Source organism: Tursiops truncatus, chromosome 11, assembly GCF_011762595.2.
Source record: "Tursiops truncatus isolate mTurTru1 chromosome 11, mTurTru1.mat.Y, whole genome shotgun sequence".
Classification (NCBI taxonomy): domain Eukaryota; kingdom Metazoa; phylum Chordata; class Mammalia; order Artiodactyla; family Delphinidae; genus Tursiops; species Tursiops truncatus.
This window is the reverse complement of record NC_047044.1, coordinates 50,133,008-50,155,440: the sequence shown is the minus strand read 5'-3', so window position 1 is coordinate 50,155,440 and position 22,433 is coordinate 50,133,008. Positions and strand designations below refer to the sequence as shown.

Sequence of the window (22,433 nt, the reverse complement as noted above, 5' to 3'; positions counted from 1 at the left end):
CCTACATGGAGTATACGCTCAACAGAAATGCATGCATATATTTGTAAAAGATGACCAAGAATACACATAGCAGCCTTATTCATAATAGCCAAAAACTAGAAACAACCCAACTGACCACTGTTGGTAAAATGGATTAAAAAATTGTGGTATATACTTGCATAGTTTCTACAATGAAAATGAACAAATTACTACTATATACAACATGAATGAACTTCACAAACCTTATGTTAAGCAAAAGAAACCAAATACAAAGAATATGCACTATGAGATTCTATGTAAAGTTAAAAAGCAAGCAAAAGGGGACTTACCTGGTGGTGCAGTGGTTAAGAATCCACCTGTCAATGCAGAGGACACGGGTTCGAGCCCTGGTCCGGGAAGATCCCACATGCCATGGAGCAACTAGGCCTGTGCACCACAACTAGTGAGCCTGAGCTCTAGAGCCCACGAGCCACAACTGCTGAGCCTGCACGCCTAGAGCCTGTGCTCCGCAACAAGAGAAGCCACCACAGTGAGAAGCCCTCACGCAGCAACAAAGCCAATGCAGCCAAACATTAATTAATTAATTAATTAATTTTTAAAAAGCAAGCAAAATTAACCTGTGGTCTTAGACATCAGGAAATTATCTTTGGGGAGTAAGAAGGGATAAGAACTGGGAGAAGGCACTTAGAAGGACTTCTGGCTGATTACATATGTTTACTTGTGATAATGTAGCAAGCTGTTTATACTGAGGGTTTGTGTACTGTTTAGGGTATTGTACTAAAATTTTTAAATTGTGTTTTTAAAAGTGACAAAAGTTGTTTGCTCCCTCTCAGTTTAGATAAGAAAGTTACCTTATGACAATAAAGCACTTAATTGCAGATATGGAATCCAATAACTCGGTATCCTCTATTTTTTTTAAGCTTATATTTTCAAGAACAAGTTTATTTGTTGTCGTTGCATTTTGTTTTGTTTTGTTTTGGTTTTTGGTTTTTTTTGGCCACACGGCTTGTGGGATCTAGTTCCCCAACCAGGGATTGAACACCAGCCTTCAGCAGTGAGAGCACAGAGCTCTAACCACTGTATCACCAGGGAATTCCCTCCTCTATTCCTTTAAAGCTGAAATTTCATACAGAGTGCTTTGTAAATAAAGTCACTAATCTAAACAAATTTCAGTGGTTTTAAAGACCTATCTGCATCTCTCCTCTTCCTGCATCTTTCCTCTTCTTTCTTACTGTCTCTTCTTCTTTCTCCCCTCCTTTTCATTTAATATGTTTGTTCTACCAACTACAGGCTAAAATCTCTTCTAGATTATTCCCAGACTATAATAATTCTATCCTATTCCTAGATTGACTTGAAAACCTTTTTTTTTTTTTTTGGCTTTTAGATAATAATCTGCGTTCAACATTGAAGGAAGTAGAGACTTAAGCTGCTACTATCTTAAAATTTTTTTTTATCTTTAGAGTTTTATCAACAACTCAAGTTTAGGGACCAGAGCAGTAGAGGTTTACAAATCTCATGAATTACCGAAAAAGAGCATGGGCTTTTAGAGCTAAATAAATTTGAGTCTGAATCCTAGCTCAATCACTCACTAACTTTCAAGCACCCAAGCTTATATCTCCAGGCCTGGATTTTTTCTACTATAAACTAAGAATCAGAACACCTAAACTGTGGGTTTGCTGGAGTATTAACATATGTAACGTTGGAGACAACATGTGTAAAGCACTTAACTCTGTGATAGCAGGTGCTCTACTATCTCACCCTCACTGAATCTAAATAGGTAGGATTTGAGAGTTATTAGGGAACGGGGAGAATGTTAGAAGGAGGGAGGAAAAGCAGGCATTAAGCATGGCCAGAGGTAGAAATGAACACAACCACCATGAAACAGACTTTAGAGAAACTTGAACAGTAGGCCTTTATTATGTAATAGAGAGTCACTAAGGAAGTAATGTGATGAAATCTCTGTTTAATGTAGCTTAATTTGGAAATAAAATGGATTGGGAGAAAGCTAGGCTAGAGAGGCAACACAGTTTTGAGGTTAAGCCTCAATTTCCTTGTCTGTAAAATGCAGATGGCACAGATACCTACTTCAAGGAGCCCTCATGTGAATACATATGTGTGGTATAATAAAAAATTATTTTGTTTTTGTTCTCGGTTCCTGGCACAGAGCTTCAAAAAACCTTGGAATTTCTGGAGTGATCAGAGTATCTTTTGTTATTCACAAAGAACCCCTTTCCTCCATATCTGAATTTATGCTAATTCATGAGGTGACTTAGGTGGGCCTTGAGATAGTTACAAGGAAGGGACTGGCCAAGCCAGAAAGACCAAACTTGTGATTAGGGTTGGAACTTTCAGCCACACCCTCCTAGATCTTGAACTCAATCAAGTGGTCGATGATTTAATCAATCATGCTTGTGTAACAAAATCCTAGATAAAATCTCTGAAACAGTGAGGCTCTGGGAGCTTGTTGGTTGATGAAAGCATCCGTGTCCTGGGAGGATGGTACACCTGGAGGGGACAAGGAAGCTCAGGACCCTTCTAGACCTTGTTGTGCTGTTTACCTCTTCATCTTGCTATTCATTTGTGTCCTTCATAATAAAATGGTCATCATAAGGATGTTGTTTTCCTGAGTTCTGTGAGTTGTTCTAGTGAATTATCAAATTGGTGGGGGCTGGATTCCGGGAACTCTCAAATGTGTAGTCAAATAGGCAGAAATACAGGTAGATTTGGGATACCTAAGACTTGCAGCTGGCATCTGAAGTGGGGTTAGTCATGTGGGACTGAGCCCTTAACTTGAAGGACCTGTATTAACTCTGGGTAGTTAGCATCAGAAATGAAAGCCTTTGACCTTAACTTGTGGGGTCCATGCTAACTCCAGTAGTGAGTATTAGAATTAGATTCACCTGTAATACACTCAGTTGGTATCAGCATATTGTAGTTGGAACACAGTATGTAAAGTACTGACACAGCGCCCAGTACAGAGGAAGTGCTCAGTAAATGATAGCTGTAATTATTATTGGCTAGAGGCAAAATCATCACTTTTTTCATTTGTTAGACATTTGTTGAGTAATTACCCTGTGCCAAGCAGTATGCAAGGTACCCAAAGATGACTAGGGCTGTCCCACTACACTCCAACCCTCAACAACCCCACGGGGAAATAAAAACAACAACAAAAAGTGATGATGGAAATAAGTACTGAGTGTTATAGAACCAAAAAAGGAATGATTAACTTTGGGGAGGTTATAAACGGCCTCACAGAGTGTTTTAGTTTGCTAGGGCTGCTGTAACAAATTACCACAAACTGGGATTTAAAACAATAGATGTTTCTTTTCTCACAGCTCTGGAGGCCACAAGTCAGAAATCCAGGTGTCAGCGGGGTCAGTTCCTTCTAGAAGCTCTTAGAATCTGTTCAATGTCTCTCCAGTGGCACTAGGCCTTCTACCTTCTGTGTCTCTATGTCTAAATCTCCCTCTTCTTATAAGGACACCAGTCACTGGATTAAGGCCCACCCTCATCCAGTATGACCCCATCTTAATTTGATTGCATCTGCAAAGAATTTGTTTCCAATTATGGTCACATTTAGAGGTACCAAGGGTTAGGATTTAAGCACATATTTTGGTATTACACAAGTCAATTTACAACACACAGGTGGTGACTTCTCAACTAGTCTCAGTGTTTAAGTATGGGTTCACCAGGCAAGACATACTCAAAAAACACAAACATTGGCCTCCCTGGTGGCGCAGTGGTTGAGAGTCTGCCTGCTGATTCAGGGGACACGGGTTCGTGCCCTGGTCTGGGAAGATCCCACATGCCGCGGAGCGGCTGGGCCCGTGAGCCATGGCCGCTGAGCCTGTGCGTCCAGAGCCTGTGCTTCGCAACGGGAGAGGCCACAACAGTGAGGGGCCCACACACCGCAAAACAACAACAACAACAAAAAACACAAACATGAAATAACTAGTAAAGACAAATTGGAAAAGACTCAGACACTTATGAGAGACATTACAGAAGAAAAAATTTTGTGACTTATCGAATATAGCACCTAGCACAATGTCTGACACAGCAGTTGCTCAGAAATTCTTTTGAATATATCAATCAATTAATGAAAATTACTAAGAGTTCCCTTGCCATGTCACCGGAAACAAGGAGTTGATTTTTCAGAAAATGATCAGTTTGGGGCATGTTGATTTGAGATGAAAGCAAAAAACTTAAATGAAATAAATAAAGACTGGAGACAGGAATGAGAAGGGAGTCTGCAGGGCGGGCTAGGGCTGAAGACACAAATATTAGTGTGCGGTTTGCGGGGCAGAAATTGAGACACAGATGTAGAGAACAAACATATGGACACCAAGGGGGGAAAGCAGCGGGGGTGGTGGTGTGATGAATTGGGAGATTGGAATTGACATATATACACTAATATGTATAAAATGGATAACTAATAAGAACCTGCTGTATAAAAAATAAAAAAAATTTAAAAAAAGACACATGCAAAATATATATATATATATGAGTGTAGTCTACATAGAGATAATAGATGAAAATGAGATTATATGAAATCTCCAACATCTGGAATAAAAAGATCCAAGAATTCAGCCTGTGGGTGCATAGTACAGGCCAGAGGAAGAGTCAGTTAGGAAAACAGAAGAAACAATCACAAATATAGGAAGAAAATACCAAGCATCATCATAGAGGAAAAAAAGGCAAAAATTCAAGAAAGATGATGTGATGAGAAACTAATGCTCAGAATAAGCCCTGAGGCCATTTGATCTGAAAAATTACTAGTATCTTTAGACCCAAATATGCTGGATATTTTCATATACAGACTTGTTATTGCTTTCATTATCAAGACACCAGATTAAAATCTTAAAAAGTTAAGAACAATGAAATAAATTCAGTACAAGAACAAGAGGAACTATGACCACTATGAAAGGCTACATGATATAGATAACTAATTACCAAGTGTTGTTAGGATGTGTACTCTGAAACCTGATGATGTGGCATTGTTTCTTGAATTTACGTGCAGAGGGTTTCCTATGAACTGAAATCTGTGTCATTCCCCCCACCCCAATTCATATATTGAAGCCCTAACCCCCAGTATGGGTGAATTCAGAGAAGGGGCTTCTAAGGAGGCAATTAAGGTTAATGAGGTCACAGGGTGTGCTGGAGAACGGAAGGGACAAAACGTATCCACTGAACTAAGAATGCATTTTAAGACTGAAAAATGAGGCAGGGTGCTCCATACACTCGATGGATCAGTTTATTATAGGGTTACTCACAGGGGGTGATTAGTTGGACCACAATCTGGAAGCATTCAAAGCTGCACTCCACACAGCTGAGGGGCCATTGGGACAATTTTATAGGGTTATGGGGGTAGGTGCTTGGAAACAGGATGTGTACTCCTAGATTTATGAAGGGGTTACTAGTCTCGAGGGCACAGGGAATACGTCAGCAACATTTTTCATCGTTTGGGGACTAACAGAGCATAGAGGCTACCTGGACCTAATGATCACTAAACACTATCTAATAACTACAAAGCCCTTGATGACAGAAAAGAGATTCACTACACAGTACAGCCCTAGGTAGGGTCAGTGGAAGGACAGGAGGAACTGAACAGGCCCAAGATGGCCCAGTTATGCTAACAGCCATGCAGGGTGGGGCCCTGATCAGATAGGATTAGTGTCTTTCTAAGAAGAGACACCAGAGTGTTGCCTCCCTCCCTCTCTCTCTCTCCTTCTCCCTCTCTCTGTTTGTGTGCATGCAAGTTAGGCAAAAGTTATTCTAGAAATACATTCTGGGATGAAAAATACTGTGAAAATAATTTGAAAAGGAAATAGTGAAATGGGATGAACGATAAAAGTGCTGGAAAAAATTATTTTCTATAGTTGAAGGTTTTCTAATCATAGAGATAATACGTTAACTTTAGTAAGTTTAGAAAACACAAAGTAAGAAAATAAAATCCCCAAATCCTTTCTATCAACCCTAAAAGGATAATTGTTAAAATTTTAGTATTTATTATGTTGTGAAATAATAGATTTTTAGAAAAATGTTTTGATACCTTAAATGGGAAAAGGCTGAGTTACAAGACAATGCAACGCTAATGTTCTTTAAAAGTACAGAGAGAGACAGAGAGAGGAAGAGAGGGAGAAAGAGAGAAGGAACTGGGGGAATAATTATTGCATGTTATTTTTGTGAGGTCATTTTGATGAAAGCCCAAGAAACCATTGAACTTTCACTTTTTAAAATTACCAAGTAATGCACACTACAAATGTTCTCACCCCATTATTGATCTTTACCCTATTCCTGAACCCCAGGGCACCTATGACCCTCTAGAATAAGGCTCAAGGATGAGATGAAACTCAAAGACGATATAGGTTAGTGATCTTTGTTTCAAAAAGTATTTCTGAAACCAGAAAATTCCCTACGACCCACAAGCCTGTGTGTCCTTTGAACATTCATCCTTAGGGATACTGGGTAGATAGCTGCCACCAACATAGCTGACTCATACATATTAAGAGCTGTTACCTGCCTCACCTGCTTTCTCTCACCTGTTTCTAGATTTCTGAGACTTTGATGCCCATGCTTAGCTGGAGCTTCACCACTGATAATACCATGTATCTGTGCCATTGTCACTTTGGCCTTCAGGGTTTCCTCAGCATCTCCGTTTGTAATCTTGGCAGTTCATTACTCTCTTACCTCCAGCTGGGGTGGAAACACTTTCTTCTTCTAGTGTCCAAACCTTGAGGGGGAGGGGTGGCTCTAGAGAGCATTCCGTGGCAAAGGGCTAGGTCATAGTGTGAAGCAGTTTTGCGGTTTCACCACAGCCCTCTCTTCACTAGAAAGCATGTGTGCTGGCAGGGGGTCTGAGTCTTCATGGATTCTGGTGCAGTCTCATGCACGTCTAGCGCAGTCTCAGGCACGTCTCATGAACTTCACATTGCTTCCACCCACACTGCCAGAGTCATTCTCTACTAACATTCATTTTCTCTCAGGGACCCAGTTGTCTCTCTCTGCAATCCAGTTTCCATGCCTATCTCACATCCCACAGATATAGCTGTAAATGTACATTTGAACTCCAGTTTTGGACAGGGGTTAGTTTCCCTCCCATAGGTTTCAGGCCCTCAGCAAAATCAAGGAGTAATACCAAATGTCTGTTCAGTGAATCAGGATGCATTTAGCTGCAAATGACAAGATCCTTGGTTTAAAAACTGATTTAATAAGGGAATTTATGTCATATAATTATAAGTCCACAAGCAGGACATTCTCCAGGCATAAAACAAATGAGCAACTTAATGACCTTATCAAGCATCTGGTTCTTTCTCTCACTAGACCATCCCTAAGACTTACTTCATTCTAATATGATCTCTGTGTGGTTGCAAAGTGGTTCCAGAGATGGCCAGAGCTCCCGCCTGTTCTTATTCAGATCAAGAAAGAGAGAAATCTGAATGAGATTTGGTTCCTGCGGCCATGAATTATTGCCAATTCCAGTCACATGCCAGCGTGAATCTGAGTACATGGACCATAGCAATTTTAAATATGGAGGTCAAGGTAGACCTTAGCCACATGGGAAGAGCATACCAGGCAAGGGAATAGCAAGTACAAAGCCTCTAATGAGGGATTCTGCCTGCTGTGTTCAAGGACCAGCAAGGAGTCAGTGTGGCTATGCAGAATGAACCAGGAATCATGATCAGAGGGTAACAGAGTGGAGGGGGAGTGGGAGAGAGAATGCAGCACATATGAAGAATCGGATTTTTCTTCTGACTGAAATTAGAAGCCATTGTTGGTTTCTGAACAGAGGAGAGGCCTAATCAGATTTGATTTAAAAAGATCAATCTGGCTGCAGTGTTGAGAAAAGCCTGTAGGAAGCAATAGTGAAAGCTATTTTTAGTTAAGAGACAACTACAGTGATCTGGACAAGACATAGTGATGACTCAAACCAGGATGGCGGCTGTGGAGGTGGAGAAAAGTGTCAGGTTCCAAATATATTCTGAATAGAGTCAGCGGGATTTGCTGGTGGATTGAACATGGGCTGTGAAGAAAAGGAGGAGCCAAGGATGACTCTATAGTTTTGGGTTCAAGCTACTGGAAGGATTCAGTAACCTAGATAAGGAAGAATGTCGAAGGGCAGGTTCAGGAGGCATGATCAAGCGTTCAGTTTTGGACATGAGTCTGAAGTTCAAGAGAGAGGTCTGGGCTAAACATGTACACTTGGCAGTGCTGGGTAGATAGCCGGTATTTAAAGCCTCGAACCCACCTGAGATCACCAAGGGAGTAGGTGTCAATGGAGAGGACTATGGACTGAGCCCTGTGGCACTCTGACATTGAGTTAAGGGAGAAGTGGAGGAACAGCAAGGGAAGCTGAAGGGTGACCAATGAAGTCAGGGAAAATGTAAGAGAATGTGGAAGATAAACGAAGAAAGTGTACAAGAAGGAGGGGGTGATCAACCGCATCAAAAACTACTAGTCGGGGGCTTCCCTGGTGGCACAGTGGTTGAGAGTCCGCCTGCCGATGCAGGGGACACGGGTTCGTGCCCCGGTCCGGGAAGATCCCACATGCCACGGAGTGGCTAGGCCCGTGAGCCATGGCCGCTGAGCCTGCGCGTCCGGAGCCTGTGCTCTGCGACAGGAGAGGGCACAACAGTGAGAGGCCTGTGTACCGCAAAAAAAAAAAGGGGGACGATGGCATGAAAAAAGTTTTTTGGTTTGTTTTAAGATGGAAGAAATAACTTCATATTTGTATGCTGATAGAACCGATCCAGTAAACAGTGAGAAATTGTTGATCTTGCAGAGCGTGCGAACAGCTGCCCTTAATGTCTTTGAGTAGGGGACAGGAGATGGGATCTAGTGCCCAAGTGAAGAGATTAGATTTAGGAGCCTAGATAATTGATCCATGGGAAAGGTGGTGGGAGGGGGAGTGCATATTAGTACAAATGCAGGTAGGGACCGTCGATGTGGTAATGAGATCCTGTGGAAGTTTTCTCCTGGTGCATCAGTACTCTCAAGATCATCAGCTGAGCATGAGGATGGGGGAGAATGTGATGGGACTGAGGAGAAAAGAGATGCCATATACTAGTTGTCAAGGAGATCAGCAGAGTAAATGGACTAAAGGCACAAGTGTGACTGCCTGGCAGCATAAAGGACCCACTTGAGAGCCATGACTTTGATTTTAAACTGAGTCCAATTAACAGGGTTTTTATTCCCCCTCCCCCTTCCAGCTACGTTCAGGTGTATGGGTGGAGCTCAAAATTGGAAAACTGGATTTCATCAGTATGGTAGACTTGCCAAGGGAGTTCAACAAAGTGAGAGGGGAGCAAGAGAATGGACAGCATGTGCAAGGGAGGGATTATAATAATTGAGTGTGGACTTTATGGATAAAGAGAAAAGTGAGAACGTCAAGAGGTTGGGGCCAGAGAGGAGGTGGCAAGATTTTGGACTTGGTATCCAGACGGGGGTAGGGGTTGTTGGGGTCAGAGTACTAGAGGATAGGGGATGTACTATTAACGAATCTCGAGCAGATTAATGAAATAGAATTTACGGACGGGGGTGCAGTTATTGATAATGAGAAGTTCTAGGGGATGAGTAAGTGGCTGAAATAGTGGGGAGGAGAAAATCACTGGAGAAGACATATCGAGGAACTGAGAGTCCAGGGTATGAGAAAGATCATCATCTATTCTACATATATTCTAAATCACCAAGGATTAAGAAGAAATTAGCACTGGAAAGAATTACAGTAAGCAGGAGCTACATAGTCTAAAAATGAGGAGGAGAAATTGAGGTGGGGGAGAGCAGTGGATGATGGCAACAGTGAAGAGTAGTGAGTGATACAACCTGATGATATAAAGTTCAAAGGTCAAAGACAGTTTTAGGGAACGGGGAAGAAGCATGGTCTGATACTGCCAACATTGAAAATGCAAGAAATTTCACATAATCTATACATAGATTTCGCATAGTCTGGCTTTCACATAAAATTCTTCCTTCTCTGTAAATCAGAAGATCTGGCAAAGCAATCCGTGCTGACTGCTTCACTCAGCAACAGTGATTTCCTGGCTCCCTGGCGTATTTGAGTTTGGCTCCCCTGTTCCAGCAATTCAAGAGCTACTAGATTAGCTTCCGTTACTCAGCTTATTCAGGTAGTCCCTTTGAGGGGTATAGGGCTTCTAAAGCGTGTACAGATTGGCTGTAAAATTTTAGCCATTTGAACAAAGCCATGTGAACATCGAAAACAGGGATACAGAAACTTTTGCCCAAACGATGTTGGTTTTACCAATTTTCAAGTACATTTTGTGGAATATTTTTCCTGGAAATTCAGGTAGCTACGAAATGACGGTGCATCATCACTGTTGATCTCTAGAGGGCGTCATTCCCCAAAAGTACAAATCGGAAAGGTTGCAAACAGGTGTTGATATTTTTCAGCGGAGAGCCATCGTCCACTCTTCAGTCCTTCGGGCTGGGATTTTTCTCATCACTTTCGAAGCATCCCCTCTTTTTTGGCAGTGGCATTCGTATCATGCCTGCGGTGGGATATTACAGCATAAACGGTAGAAGATTTCAAAACAATAGCCAATTTTACTTAAACTCCCTGTTGAAAGCAAGAGGAAGATTCTGTGAAGCACTTTGAGGAAGGAAAAAGTGGTCGAAAAATGCTTCATCAGGAAAGCCCATGGACAAGAGAAGGTAGTAAAACCAAATAGCAGTTTGGACAAAGGACAGCCTCTAGAAGAAAACGACCACACTCTTATTTCACTTCGTTCTCTCTTATGTTTTTCTGTTCTTGGTATCTAGGTTCATCTTTTTCCAATTATTATTTCAGACATACACATTTACCTGTTTAACTTCGGTAGAAGTTGGGAGGAAAATGTGCCAAACGTTTAGAGTGGCTGTCTTCAGCTGGGGAGGGGGGGGGGGGCTATGAGTGATTATTTTCTTCTTTCAGGTTTTCTGGGTTTTCCAAGTGCTCCTCAAGAAACAGGACAAAACGAAATAACTTTGTAAAAAGAAGTCATGACAGGTCATCTCATATCCATCCAGGCCAGGTCGAGGGGGTGGCGGACTCTCCATCAGTTCTGAGCTTCTGGTCTTTCTCCACCTCTCACTCTTTGCTTGGTCTCATCACTCACGTCCCAAAGCCGGAGGAGCGAAAGGACTGTTTAAAACTGAAAGCCAACCTGCAGGGGGAAGCCGGGGCCGGGCGAGCCAGCGCCGGGCCGGGCCGGGCGAGCCCAGGGGCCTCTCCGGGGAGCGGCGCTGTGTGTCACGTGGGGCCCGCCCAGGCGCGGCCCGGACTCCGCGCGTGCGGCCGTCTTAGCAGCCGTCGTGGAAGCAGGATTTCCGCGGTTGTGCAACGGCATCGCGCTTCTGCGGAGAGCCTGGGCTCCGCGTTCCTCCCTGGCCCGGCCCCTCCTCTCCGGCAGCCCAGCCATGGCCTGGACCGTGGCGGCGGCGGCGGCGGCGGGGAGCCGCGGGGCCCGCGGCGCGCTCTCGGCGCACACGCTCCTGTTCGACATGCCGCCCGCGCTGCTGGGCGAGTTCTGCGCTGTGCTGGACAGCTGCGACGGCGCGCTCGGCTGGCGCGGCCTCGGTGAGTGTGGCCCGGGCGGCGGGGCCGTGAGGGGCGGCGGGGGCCGTGAGGGGCGGCGGAGGCCGTGAGGGGCGGCGGGGTAGCGGCGCCCACGCTCCGTCCGACGTGCGGCCCGCAAGGTCCTCTGCGCGGCCTCCGGGGGTCCTTGCTGCGAACCCGCGCTTTCCTCTCTCGCACTGGGAGCGACTCCCCAGGCCCACCCCCGAGCTCCCCCTTCGTCACTGAAACTTCGGGTAAGATTTAAGTGACCGGAGCCTTGGGGAAACCAGCTCCCCCCGTGAAACCATCTAATGTTTCTCCACGATTCCTGCCTTGCTTGGTTCGGAATATTTTCAATAAGAAACGCGTGTGGGATGTCTTCCTGTCCTTTCAAAATGACCCCCAGAATATAATTTTCGTATGAAGACATGTTTATACCTTTAAAATATTTATCCTGTGGTGTTTTCAATGCACTCCCCTTAATTACACTTCAGGTGAAATGCTAAAGTAAAACATTATTTGTAATTAACGTGGCTCCCAGTTTGCTTAATTAAATACACCTTGCTTATTTACCCAATCTGGTGGAATGAAGTTTTAGGCTAGAGAGTGGCTTTTTAATTTAGTCTAGCAAGTTGGCTCCAAGACTTCATTTTCTGCAGGCTTTGGAAAGTTGAGCAACGGCCTGTTGGAAGTGTTGAGTGTGATCAGAAATAATTCAGGCAAAAATCTGTAAGTACGTGCGTTCATGGTTAGATTTGATACCCCGTGATGTCGCAATTAATGTTAGTGGAAAATAAACACAAATATGTCAAAGCAGCTTAGCCTTAATTCTCTGAAATAGCTATTATTCTTACCCAAAATAGCAGAAGACCAAGGAGGAAGAAAGTTTAATTTGCTGTTGGTGAACAGTATGGTCACACTTTATGGAATGTGGCATTGGGTTTCTAGTTGTATAAAGATTGTTCATTATAGGCTCTGTAATTTTATATTGTAGCCCTTCAGTAAAAATCAGGAAACTGATTTCTGGAAAGCATGGACGTTTCTAGTATGCATTGGAGACATATCCTTCCCACACTAGATCTTTTTGAAATGGTTGACGGCATGGCAGGTTTTGCACCCGTTGGTTTCCTAGAGGCACTGAATTTGTAAGTGAAAAATGTTTTTAGTCCAGTCCATGGTTAGTGAATGGACTGAGTAGATATCATAAATGCGTGAAGTAGGTTGGTGTAGACTGTGAAAATATAAGAACATATGTCTCATCTGAAACAGTGAGTACTCAGCCCCAGGTCACTGCTCCTTTTCAGGAAGTTCAGCTCAGTGTTGCTGAATCTTTTCTCTCCGACCCCCCTCTCTCCCTCCCTCCCTCCCCCCTCTTACTCAGCATTGAAATTCAGATATTCATTCATTACCTACATTGTTTCATAAACCCTTCCAATGCCCCTGTCAGGCAGGCGCTGTTACCATCATCAGTGTTTGAACAGGTGAGAAAACTGTGGTGCACATTGGTTTAGTAACTGGCCCAAGTCAACAGCTGGGAAGTGCGAAGGGAGGACTTGAAGCACATTATACAGGAAGGATGAAGCATATGAGGACTCTTTGGACTATATTCTAAATTTTTCTGTATATTTAAATCTGTTCTGGGACTTCCCTGGTGGTGCAGTGGATAAGAATCCGCCTGCCAGTGCGGGGAACACGGGTTCAAGCCCTGGTCCGGGAAGATCCCACACGCCACGGAGCAACTAAGCCCGTGCGCCACAACTACTGAGCCTGCGCTCTAGAGCCCGAGAGCCACAACTACTGAGCCCACGGGCCACAACTACTGAAGCCCGCGCACCTAGAGCCCATGCTCCGCAACAAGAGAAGCCACCGAAATGAGAAGCCCGTGTACCACAACAAAGAGTAGCCCCCTCTCGCCGCAACTAGAGAAAGCCTGCATGCAGCAATGAAGACCCAATGCAGCCAAAAAAATTAAAAATTAAATCTTAAAAAAAAAAAAACCTGTTCTAAACAATAAAGTCTATTTAAAATTAAAACAAAAAACACATAAACTCTGGAGTCTGTCTACATTTCCCTCTGTGACTTCCTCAGGGTCACAAGTACTGCTGTGTTCTTCAGCTGCATCTCACAGACTCCCTAAAGTACAGCCACTTCTGCCATGAAAGAACCATTCAGTGAACCATTTCAAACATGCAGCCCCATTTTCCTAGTAGTGGAAATAACTGAAGATCACCAAAATGAGAACAAGCAAAGGCTTGTCAGGAGTCAGCTCCCATGGCTTGCATTTGACTGAGATGCAAAGGCAAGCAGAGGATTGGAAAAGCTTTATAGCTGAAAAAGAAGCTTCAGGTATGCCCTGATTGGAGGCTGTTGGCATGGGGAAGATGTATGCAGGCCAACTAGGAGTGGGGAATTCTATTTAATTAAGAGTACATATTTGGCTTTCTCCAGTTGGCCCTAAATTGGAATTGGGGCAAAAATTAGGAAAGCTATCAGCTATTAATGAAGCCTTGGTTATTTTGCGCCAATTGCACTAAGGGTTATTGTTTGGCTTTCTGGACTAGTTGCTGCAGATAGTAGTTTGACTTCCCAGACTGGTTACTCTAGATAGAACATTGGCTTCCTGGGCTGGTTGATGCATGTTGTGGGTGAGAGTTCTGTTTGTATATCTATCTGGCCATTGTTCCTTTGTATATTTGTTCTCTTATAGGGGAAGAATCTAAACTGTTTACTCCTTCATACTCCAGCTATAATTCATTGTGTAGGGGGCTGTGTCCCTGCTGTCTGGACCAGAGACCTGGAAAGGACCAGCTGCTTCATGAATTGTTGGCTCAGCAGAAAGGAAAGGCTGGCTCCGTTCCAGGTGGTTGAGGGCAACTGCCCATGGTTAAATAGGCTGAGTTTCTCCGTTGGCACAGTGAAAGGAAAAAGGGGGGAAAGAGGTGCTGGGAGGGAAAACTTGACCTTAGAGGGCGGAAGGGGGAATATTGGAGGACTGAATCAAGAAGACAGTTTCTTTTATGCTCAGGACAGCTGAAAGCCTGAGGGTACAGAGGGTCCAAAATTCGATATAGAAAGCAACTGTCATAGTAATGGGCAAGAGAAGAGAAAAGCAGTGGAAGAGATTAACCAAACTAAGTGTTGGTTCTCGAGCTTATCATGATTCTTGATGATGGTGAATAACAAGCTATGTTTGCAAAGGCAGTTCAGACAAAGGCAGATCATATGGTGGCCTATATGGTATAATCAGTGTATACAGGATAAGGTAGACAGGATGTTAGCAAACAGGAATCACCTGTGCAGTCTTTAAAAGCTACAAATGCCCAGGCCCCACCCCTGGAGCTGTTGATTCAGTAGGTCTGGGTCAAGGGTCCAGCATCTTTCTGTTTTTTGCCAAGCCCCACGGTTGAATCTGACGCCCAGCCTGGTTTGGGAGCCATTTGCTTAGGCCAAATTCTCTTCTTTAGTAACATCTTATTGTAACAGTTACTTAACTGTAGTGACTGTACTTAATTCTATCTTTAAACACATTCTACCTATTAATCATTAAATCACTTATATTTTATTGTTATTGAAAATGGTGTAATCACAAGGTAGTATATTCTCTGGTTGATGTTGATGATTTTATGGCTTTATAATGAAAGTAGAACCACTGTAGAAAATGCCATTATCTTATACTACCTCAAAGACCTAACGTATATGCAGAGCCTCTGGTGACAACTGATTTCATTACATTACCTTGAACTAGTGTTTAAATTGTTTGGAGCAGCTCACACTGTAAAACCTCTCAACACTTCAATGAGAGAGGAACCCTGCTTACAGATACTATGTAATAGGTTGTATTCAATTTTCTTCCTCTCAAAAAGGGAAAGAAAATTATCATAGAAATTATTATTAATCACTTTAAAACAAATTAGATGTAAAATCACATTAAATATGCATTTGAATATTTAGTAAAGATTTAAAACAATAATAATTACCACCATCTTTTGACTGCACACTATTTGCTAGACACTCTGTGCTCAGCACTTTACATGGATTATCTCATTATTTATCACAAAAACTCTGAGACAGGTACTCTACCTATTTCCATTTTATAGATAGGAAAACTGACTCTCAGAGAATTTAGGTAACCTACCTCAAATCATAGTCTAGTATGTTGCAGACTAGGATTCTAACCAGATTGTCAGACTCCAGAGTCTATGTTGTTGTCTTTCTTTAATTTTAAATAGACTTTATTGCTTAGAACAGTTTTAAAGTGACAGAAAAATTTAGAAGATTGTACAAGGCGTCCTCATATATTCTGTCCTTCCCATATACTCTGTACCCAGTTTCCCATTATTAACATCTTACATTAGTATGGTACATTTGTTACAATATTGATACATTATTATTAAATACAGTTCATACTTTATTCAGATTTCCTTTGTTTTTACCTCAAGTCCCTTTTGTCTTCCAGGATCCCATCTAGGATATCACATTTCACACATTTCATTTAGTTATCATGTATCCTTTGGCTGCCTTTGGCTGTGATAATTTCTCAGACTTTTCTAGTTTTTGATGACCTTTACAGTTTTGAGGGGTACTGGTCACTACTGATCAGTGCTGATCTACTGTTGTGTAGAATGTCCCTCAATTGAGATTTGTCTGATGTTTTTCTCATGACTAGACTGAGGTTGTGGATTTGGGGAAGGCAGACCACAAGAGGTAGAGTGCCATATTCGTTACATCCTGGAAGGGGAACACACTGTTTACATGACTGATCACTGTTGACGTTAACCATGGCTGGAGTAGTGTCTGTCAGGTTTCCACACTGTAAAAGCGGGCTTCCTCTGCGCCCCCTCCCACCCCTTTCCATATCATGCTCTTCGGAGGGAAGTCACTATGTGTGGCCCACACTGAAGGAATAGAGAGTTATGCCTCCCCTCCCTGAAAGTGGAGTAGAACCCATGTTCTTCTGACCACCATGTCATTTTTCACATCTTACAATGTTCTGTCTAGATCAAACTTCTACTCTTCAGTTACCACCCCTTTTTCTGTTCTGCTTTATGGTAAAATTCCTCAAAAGGGCTGTTTACTCTCCATTTTCTCCATTCTCCCTTGAACCTGCTCCAATCAGGCCTTCACCCCCCACTGCACTGCTCCATTGAAATTCCTCTTGTCCAGAGTCACCATGGCTAAATCCGACAGTCAGTTCTCAGTCTTCATCTTATTTGACACAGCTGATCACTCCTTTCTCCTGAAAGCTTTACTTCCCTTCTAGAACATTACACTCTTTATTCTATTCTGTTCTTACAGGTTCCTCGTTCTCTCTCTCATCTCTTAGAATGCCCCTGGGATTAGTCCATGGACCTCTTCTCTTCTGTTTATCTACTGTACCCACTATCTTGTCATTGCCATCTGTGTGCTAATAACTCCCAGATTTCTTGCCAGGGTCTCTCTCTTGAACATCAGCACCATCTACCTAGTCCATCTATTGGCCTACTTGACAGACATCTCCAACTTAACAGTCCAGAAGTACTGCCTTCCCCCAGAGTTTTTCCCCATCTTAGTTAATGGCAACCCCATCCTTCATTTTTTCAGGCCAAAATTATTAGTCTTCTGTGACTTCTTGCTTTCTCTCACAAACCACATCCTGTGTCTCAGCAAATGCTGTTCACTCTGCCTTCAGGATCTATTTAACAATCTGACCACTTCTTATCACTGTCACCACAGCCATCCTTGTCCAAACCACCATCAGATTCCACCTGGTTAATTTCAGCAGTGTTCTAACTGGGGTCCTTGCTACTGCATCTGCCCACCTCAAGTTTCTTTTCAACACTGCAGCCAGTGAGCCTGTTTAACATATGAAGCACCTTATACCATTATCCTATTCAGAACCATCCAGTAGCTTCCCATCTCACAGTAAACACCAAAGCCCTACATTGCTTTTCTCACTTCTTTCTTCTTCTTTGTTCAACTCCAGATAAATTGGCCTCCGTGGACATTCAAGGAATGTTTTTCCTGTAGGTAACCTTGAGGCTTACTTCTTCACATCATTCCTGATTTTGATTAGCTATTACACACCCTAACTATGCTTTTAAAATTGATACCTCTGTGCTCCCTTATGCTCTTTCACTGCTTTATTTTTCTCTGTGTCACTTATCATTCCTCATATACTTTATATATATACATACGTCTATATTTCTTTGTTTATTGTCCATCTAGAAATAAGCTTCATGAGGGCAAGGATTTTTGTTTGCTTGTTTTCTGCTTATTCCTCTAGGATCTGATATGGTACCTGGTACAGAGAAGGTATGCACTAAATATCTGTTGACTGAATGAATTAATGAATGAACAGATGTCTGTTAAACATTCTTTTTGGGCAGAATCTTAGACAAAGTTTATACTAGATACAATGTCATGGCCCCTGCGTGCAAGAATTTTCCAATTTAACATAGGCAACAGAACAATAGAGATGCTATAAAGTTTAACAAGGGAAGGAAGTATGGGAAAATAGTACTGATGACTCCCTGAGTATGGAATTGTACAGCTTCTGAGTTCCAGACTGAAAGACTGGTGTTGAGGGTGGACTGTTCTTCACTTGTCTCCCAGAAGTCATTAAAGTTTGATCCTTCCCTGGGTCTGGGATTGAGAGAGCAGGACAGATGGAAAGATCCCTGAAAAATCATGCGCAGGCCTTCCTGTTTATCAAATAGGAGTCCTACTCATGTAGGGGGTAAAAAGTACACATAAGCTTAAGTATGGACAAATATTATTTCTTGTAAAATGTATGACCTAGTGGGTGTTAATGCTGTGGTCTGTAAGAGGAGTTGAGCTAAATTATGCTTTTTAGTTTTGTTTTACTTTTTTAGGAATTAAAAATATCTTTTAAATCCTCAAGTTTTTTTTTGTTTTTTTTTTTAATTGCCTAATTTGTTTGTGTGCTTTGTGGGGGAAAAAAAAAAGCCATCTTTTCCTCTTCCCATTTTGTTATCTCAAAACAAACTTTGCAAGAGCGCAGACAGTTTCCTAGGGGTTTTGGCATGTGGTTATATGCAAATACAAAGATTCCAAATAGGGTATGTTGCGTTATTCTAAAAAACCCCTTCAGAGACATATTTGCATGTGGAGAGTGATTTCTACAGCTGAATTCCCCAGCGTTAGCACTCCTAGATAGTCCTGCCCTCTCAAAACAGAGCCCTGAGAACCTTTGAGCATTGAATGATTATTAAGCTGTCACTATTTTCAGATCAATTTATTTCTGGACTTCTCAGGTCAACTTTTTTGGCTTATATTATGCCAAGATGTCTTTCACACAAAAAATTTGCCTTCCAAAAAATGATTTTAAACTGTGTTTAAGTACAGCAGATTTTTCCTGATTTATCTTTTCATGTAGAAGGCTCTTCACTTTTACAACACAACAGCCATTGGGAAGTTCACTCTTTGTTTAGGACTATTAATAAATAAAGATCTACATTCCGGCAGGAACAAGTAAGGAAGGACTAGAGAAAACTTTGCACGTTGAAGAATATGACAGGAATTAAGGGTTTGCATTCCTGTCGCATCATATTGAAGCCATTGTTTTACAGAATTTGATCTAAATGAATTATACATTTTATGGATGTTAAGAATACTTTTTTAGTGGTGTTTCTAATTCCCGATGCATCATCATTGGAGAAAAGCTATTAAGATTGTACGGTGAATCACCAGTTAGGGAAAGAGAAAACATTTCATTTCCAGTCCTGGAAGCAACCCATGCTTTCAGGATCCATTTTCACTGAGCTGGGTCAGTTTCAGCACTGTCAACTATGTACTCTTGGAAAACGCCTTTGTCTAATCTAGCTTTCCTTAGACTTAGTGCAAACTCAGAAACCTTTGCCCCCGGGGTCAGTGTTAGGGAACTGTAAAAACCTCAGCTCATTTGGCATCTGTTCATTCACCCTGCAGCTAAATCTTAGAGATGTGCTCAAGGGAATCATGGCCTGTTGCAATTTTTTTTTTTTTTAACATACGTAGTGGATTTATTTTTATTTTTTTATTTGTTTATTTTTTACACCTTTATTGGAATATAATTGCTTTACAATGGTGTGTTAGTTTATGCTTTATAACAAAGTGAATCAGTTATATACATACATATGTTCCCATATCTCTTCTCTCTTGTGTCTCCCTCCCTCCCACCCTCCCTATCCCACCCCTCTAGGTGGTCACAAAGCACCGAGCTGATCTCCCTGTGCTATGCGGCTGCTTCCCACTAGCTATCTACCTTACTTTTGGTAGTGTATATATATCCATGCCTCTATCTCGCCTTGTCACAGCTTACCCTTCCCCCTCCCCATATCCTCAAGTCCATTCTCTAGTAGGTCTGTGTCTTTATTCCTGTCTTACCCCTAGGTTCTTCATGACATTTTTTTTTCTTAAATTCCATATATATGTGTTAGCATACGGTATTTGTCTTTCTCTTTCTGACTTACTTCACTCTGTATGACAGACTCTAGGTCTATCCACCCCATTACAAATAGCTCAATTTCTTTCTTTTTATGGCTGAATAATATTCCATTGTATATATGTGCCACATCTTCTTTATCCATTCATCCGATGATGGACACTTAGGTTGTTTCCATCTCTGGGCTATTGTAAATAGAGCTGCAATGAACATTGTGGTACATGACTCTCTTTGAATTATGGTTTTCTCAGGGTATATGCCCAGGAGTGGGATTGCTGGGTCATATGGTAGTTCTATTTTTAGTTTTTTAAGGAACCTCCATACTGTTCTCCACAGTGGCTGTATCAATTTACATTCCCACCAATGGTGCAAGAGGGTTCCCTTTTCTCCACACCCTCTCCAGCATTTATTGTTTCTAGATTTTTTGATGATGGCCATTCTGACCGGTGTGAGATGATATCTCATTGTAGTTTTGATTTGCATTTCTCTAATGATTAATGATGTTGAGCATTCTTTCATGTGTTTGTTGGCAGTCTGCATATTTTCTTTGGAGAAATGTCTATTTGGGTCTTCTGCCCATTTTTGGATTGGGTTGTTTGTTTTTTTGTTATTGAGCTGCATGAGCTGCTTATACATTTTGGAGATTAATCCTTTGTCTGTTGCTTCATTTGCAAACACTTTCTCCCATTCTGAGGGTTGTCTTTTGGTCTTGTTTATGGTTTCCTTTGCTGTGCAAAAGCTTTGAAGTTTCATTAGGTCCCATTTGTTTATTTTTGTTTTTATTTCCATTTCTCTAGGAGGTGGGTCAAAAAGGATCTTGCTGTGATTTATGTCATAGAGTGTTCTGCCTATGTTTTCCTCTAAGAGTTTGATAATTTCTAGCCTTACATTTAGGTCTTTAATCCATTTTGAGCTTATTTTTGTGTATGGTGTTAGGGAGTGATCTAATCTCATACTTTTACATGTACCTGTCCAGTTTTCCCAGCACCACTTATTGAAGAGGCTGTCCTTTCTCCACTGTACATTTCTGCCTCCTTTATCAAAGATAAGGTGACCATATGTGCATGGGTTTATCTCTGGGCTTTCTATTCTGTTCCATTGAACTATCTTTCTGTTTTTGTGCCAGTACCATACTGTCTTGATTACTGTGGCTTTGTAGTATAGTCTGAAGTCTGGGAGCCTGATTCCTCCAGCTCCATTTTATGTTCTCAAGATTGCTTTAGCTATTCGGGGTCTTTTGTGTTTCCATACAAATTGTGAAATTTTTTGTTCTAGTTCTGTGAAAAATGCCAGTGGTAGTTTCATAGGGATTGCATTGAACCTGTAGATTGCTTTGGGTAGTATAATCATTTTCACAATGTTGATTCTTTCAATCCAAGAACATAGTGTATCTCTCCATCTATTTGTATCATCTTTAATTTCTTTCATCAGTGTCTTATAGTTTTCTGCATACAGGTCTTTTGTCTCCTTAGGTAGGTTTATTCCTAGATATTTTATTCTTTTTGTTGCAGTGGTAATGGGAGTGTTTTCTTGATTTCACTTTCAGATTTTTCATCATTAGTGTATAGGAATGCCAGAGATTTCTGTGCATTAATTTTGTATCCTGCTACTTTACCAAATTCATTGATTAGCTCTAGTAGTTTTCTGGTAGCATCTTTAGGATTCTCTATGTATAGTATCATGTCATCTGCAAACAGTGACAGCTTTACTTCTTCTTTTCCAATTTGGATTCCTTTTATTTCCTTTTCTTCTCTGATTGCTGTGGCTAAAACTTCCCAAACTATGTTGAATAAGAGTGGTGAGAGTGGGCAACCTTGTCTTGTTCCTGATCTTAGTGGAAATGCTTTCAGTTTTTCACCATTGAGGATGATGTTGGCTGTGGGTTTGTCATATATGGCCTTTATTATGTTGAGGAAAGTTCTCTCTATGCCTACTTTCTGCAGGGTTTTTATCATAAATAGGTGTTGGATTTTGTCGAAAGCTTTCTCTGCATCTATTGAGATGATCATATGGTTTTTCTCCTTCAATTTGTTAATATGGTATATCACATTGATTGATTTGCGTATATTGAAGAATCCTTGCATTCCTGGAATAAACCCCACTTGGTCATGGTGTATGATCCGTTTAATGTGCTGTTGGATTCTGTTTGCTAGTATTTTGTTGAGGCTGTTGCACTTTTAAAAAGGAAATTCAGAAATTAATAAAAAGAAAAATGGGGAATAGAATTATGTCGGAAAGCTGACATCCCCTGGAACTTGAAAGGTTAACTCCAGATTTCCTTAATAGTTATAAACTGTTCCTTTCCTACTATGAGAATTGTGAGCCATGAAATGTTTATACCTTTTTATGTGCAAATACTGTATATGAGACTCCTGCTGCTATTGCCGCCAGATGGATCTTCCAAAAACTAAAGCTTCCATCTTTGCATCACCTCCTCAGAAATCTTAGATTGGCCCCGTTTACTTTCAGGGAAAAATTTTAAGT

At 41.7% G+C, this 22,433-nt stretch overlaps 1 protein-coding gene across 4 annotated transcripts in view; it reads left to right on the top strand.

Moving 5' to 3' along the window:
• IRAK3 (interleukin 1 receptor associated kinase 3) overlaps positions 1–22,433 on the top strand; it is a 70,509-nt gene that overhangs the window by 3,924 nt on the left and 44,152 nt on the right. Inside the window, exon 1 of one of the 4 annotated variants that reach the window (XM_033866344.2) lies at positions 11,261–11,548. The exons of 1 other annotated variant lie outside the window; for it this stretch is intronic. In XM_033866344.2, the coding sequence (XP_033722235.1) occupies positions 11,389–11,548 (160 nt within the window). In that variant the 5' untranslated portion in view covers positions 11,261–11,388. Of the gene's footprint in view, positions 1–11,260; positions 11,549–11,742; positions 14,388–22,433 lie in introns of those variants that run through there. 2 more of the 4 variants (XM_004323332.4, XM_033866345.2) reach the window with 2 other exon arrangements.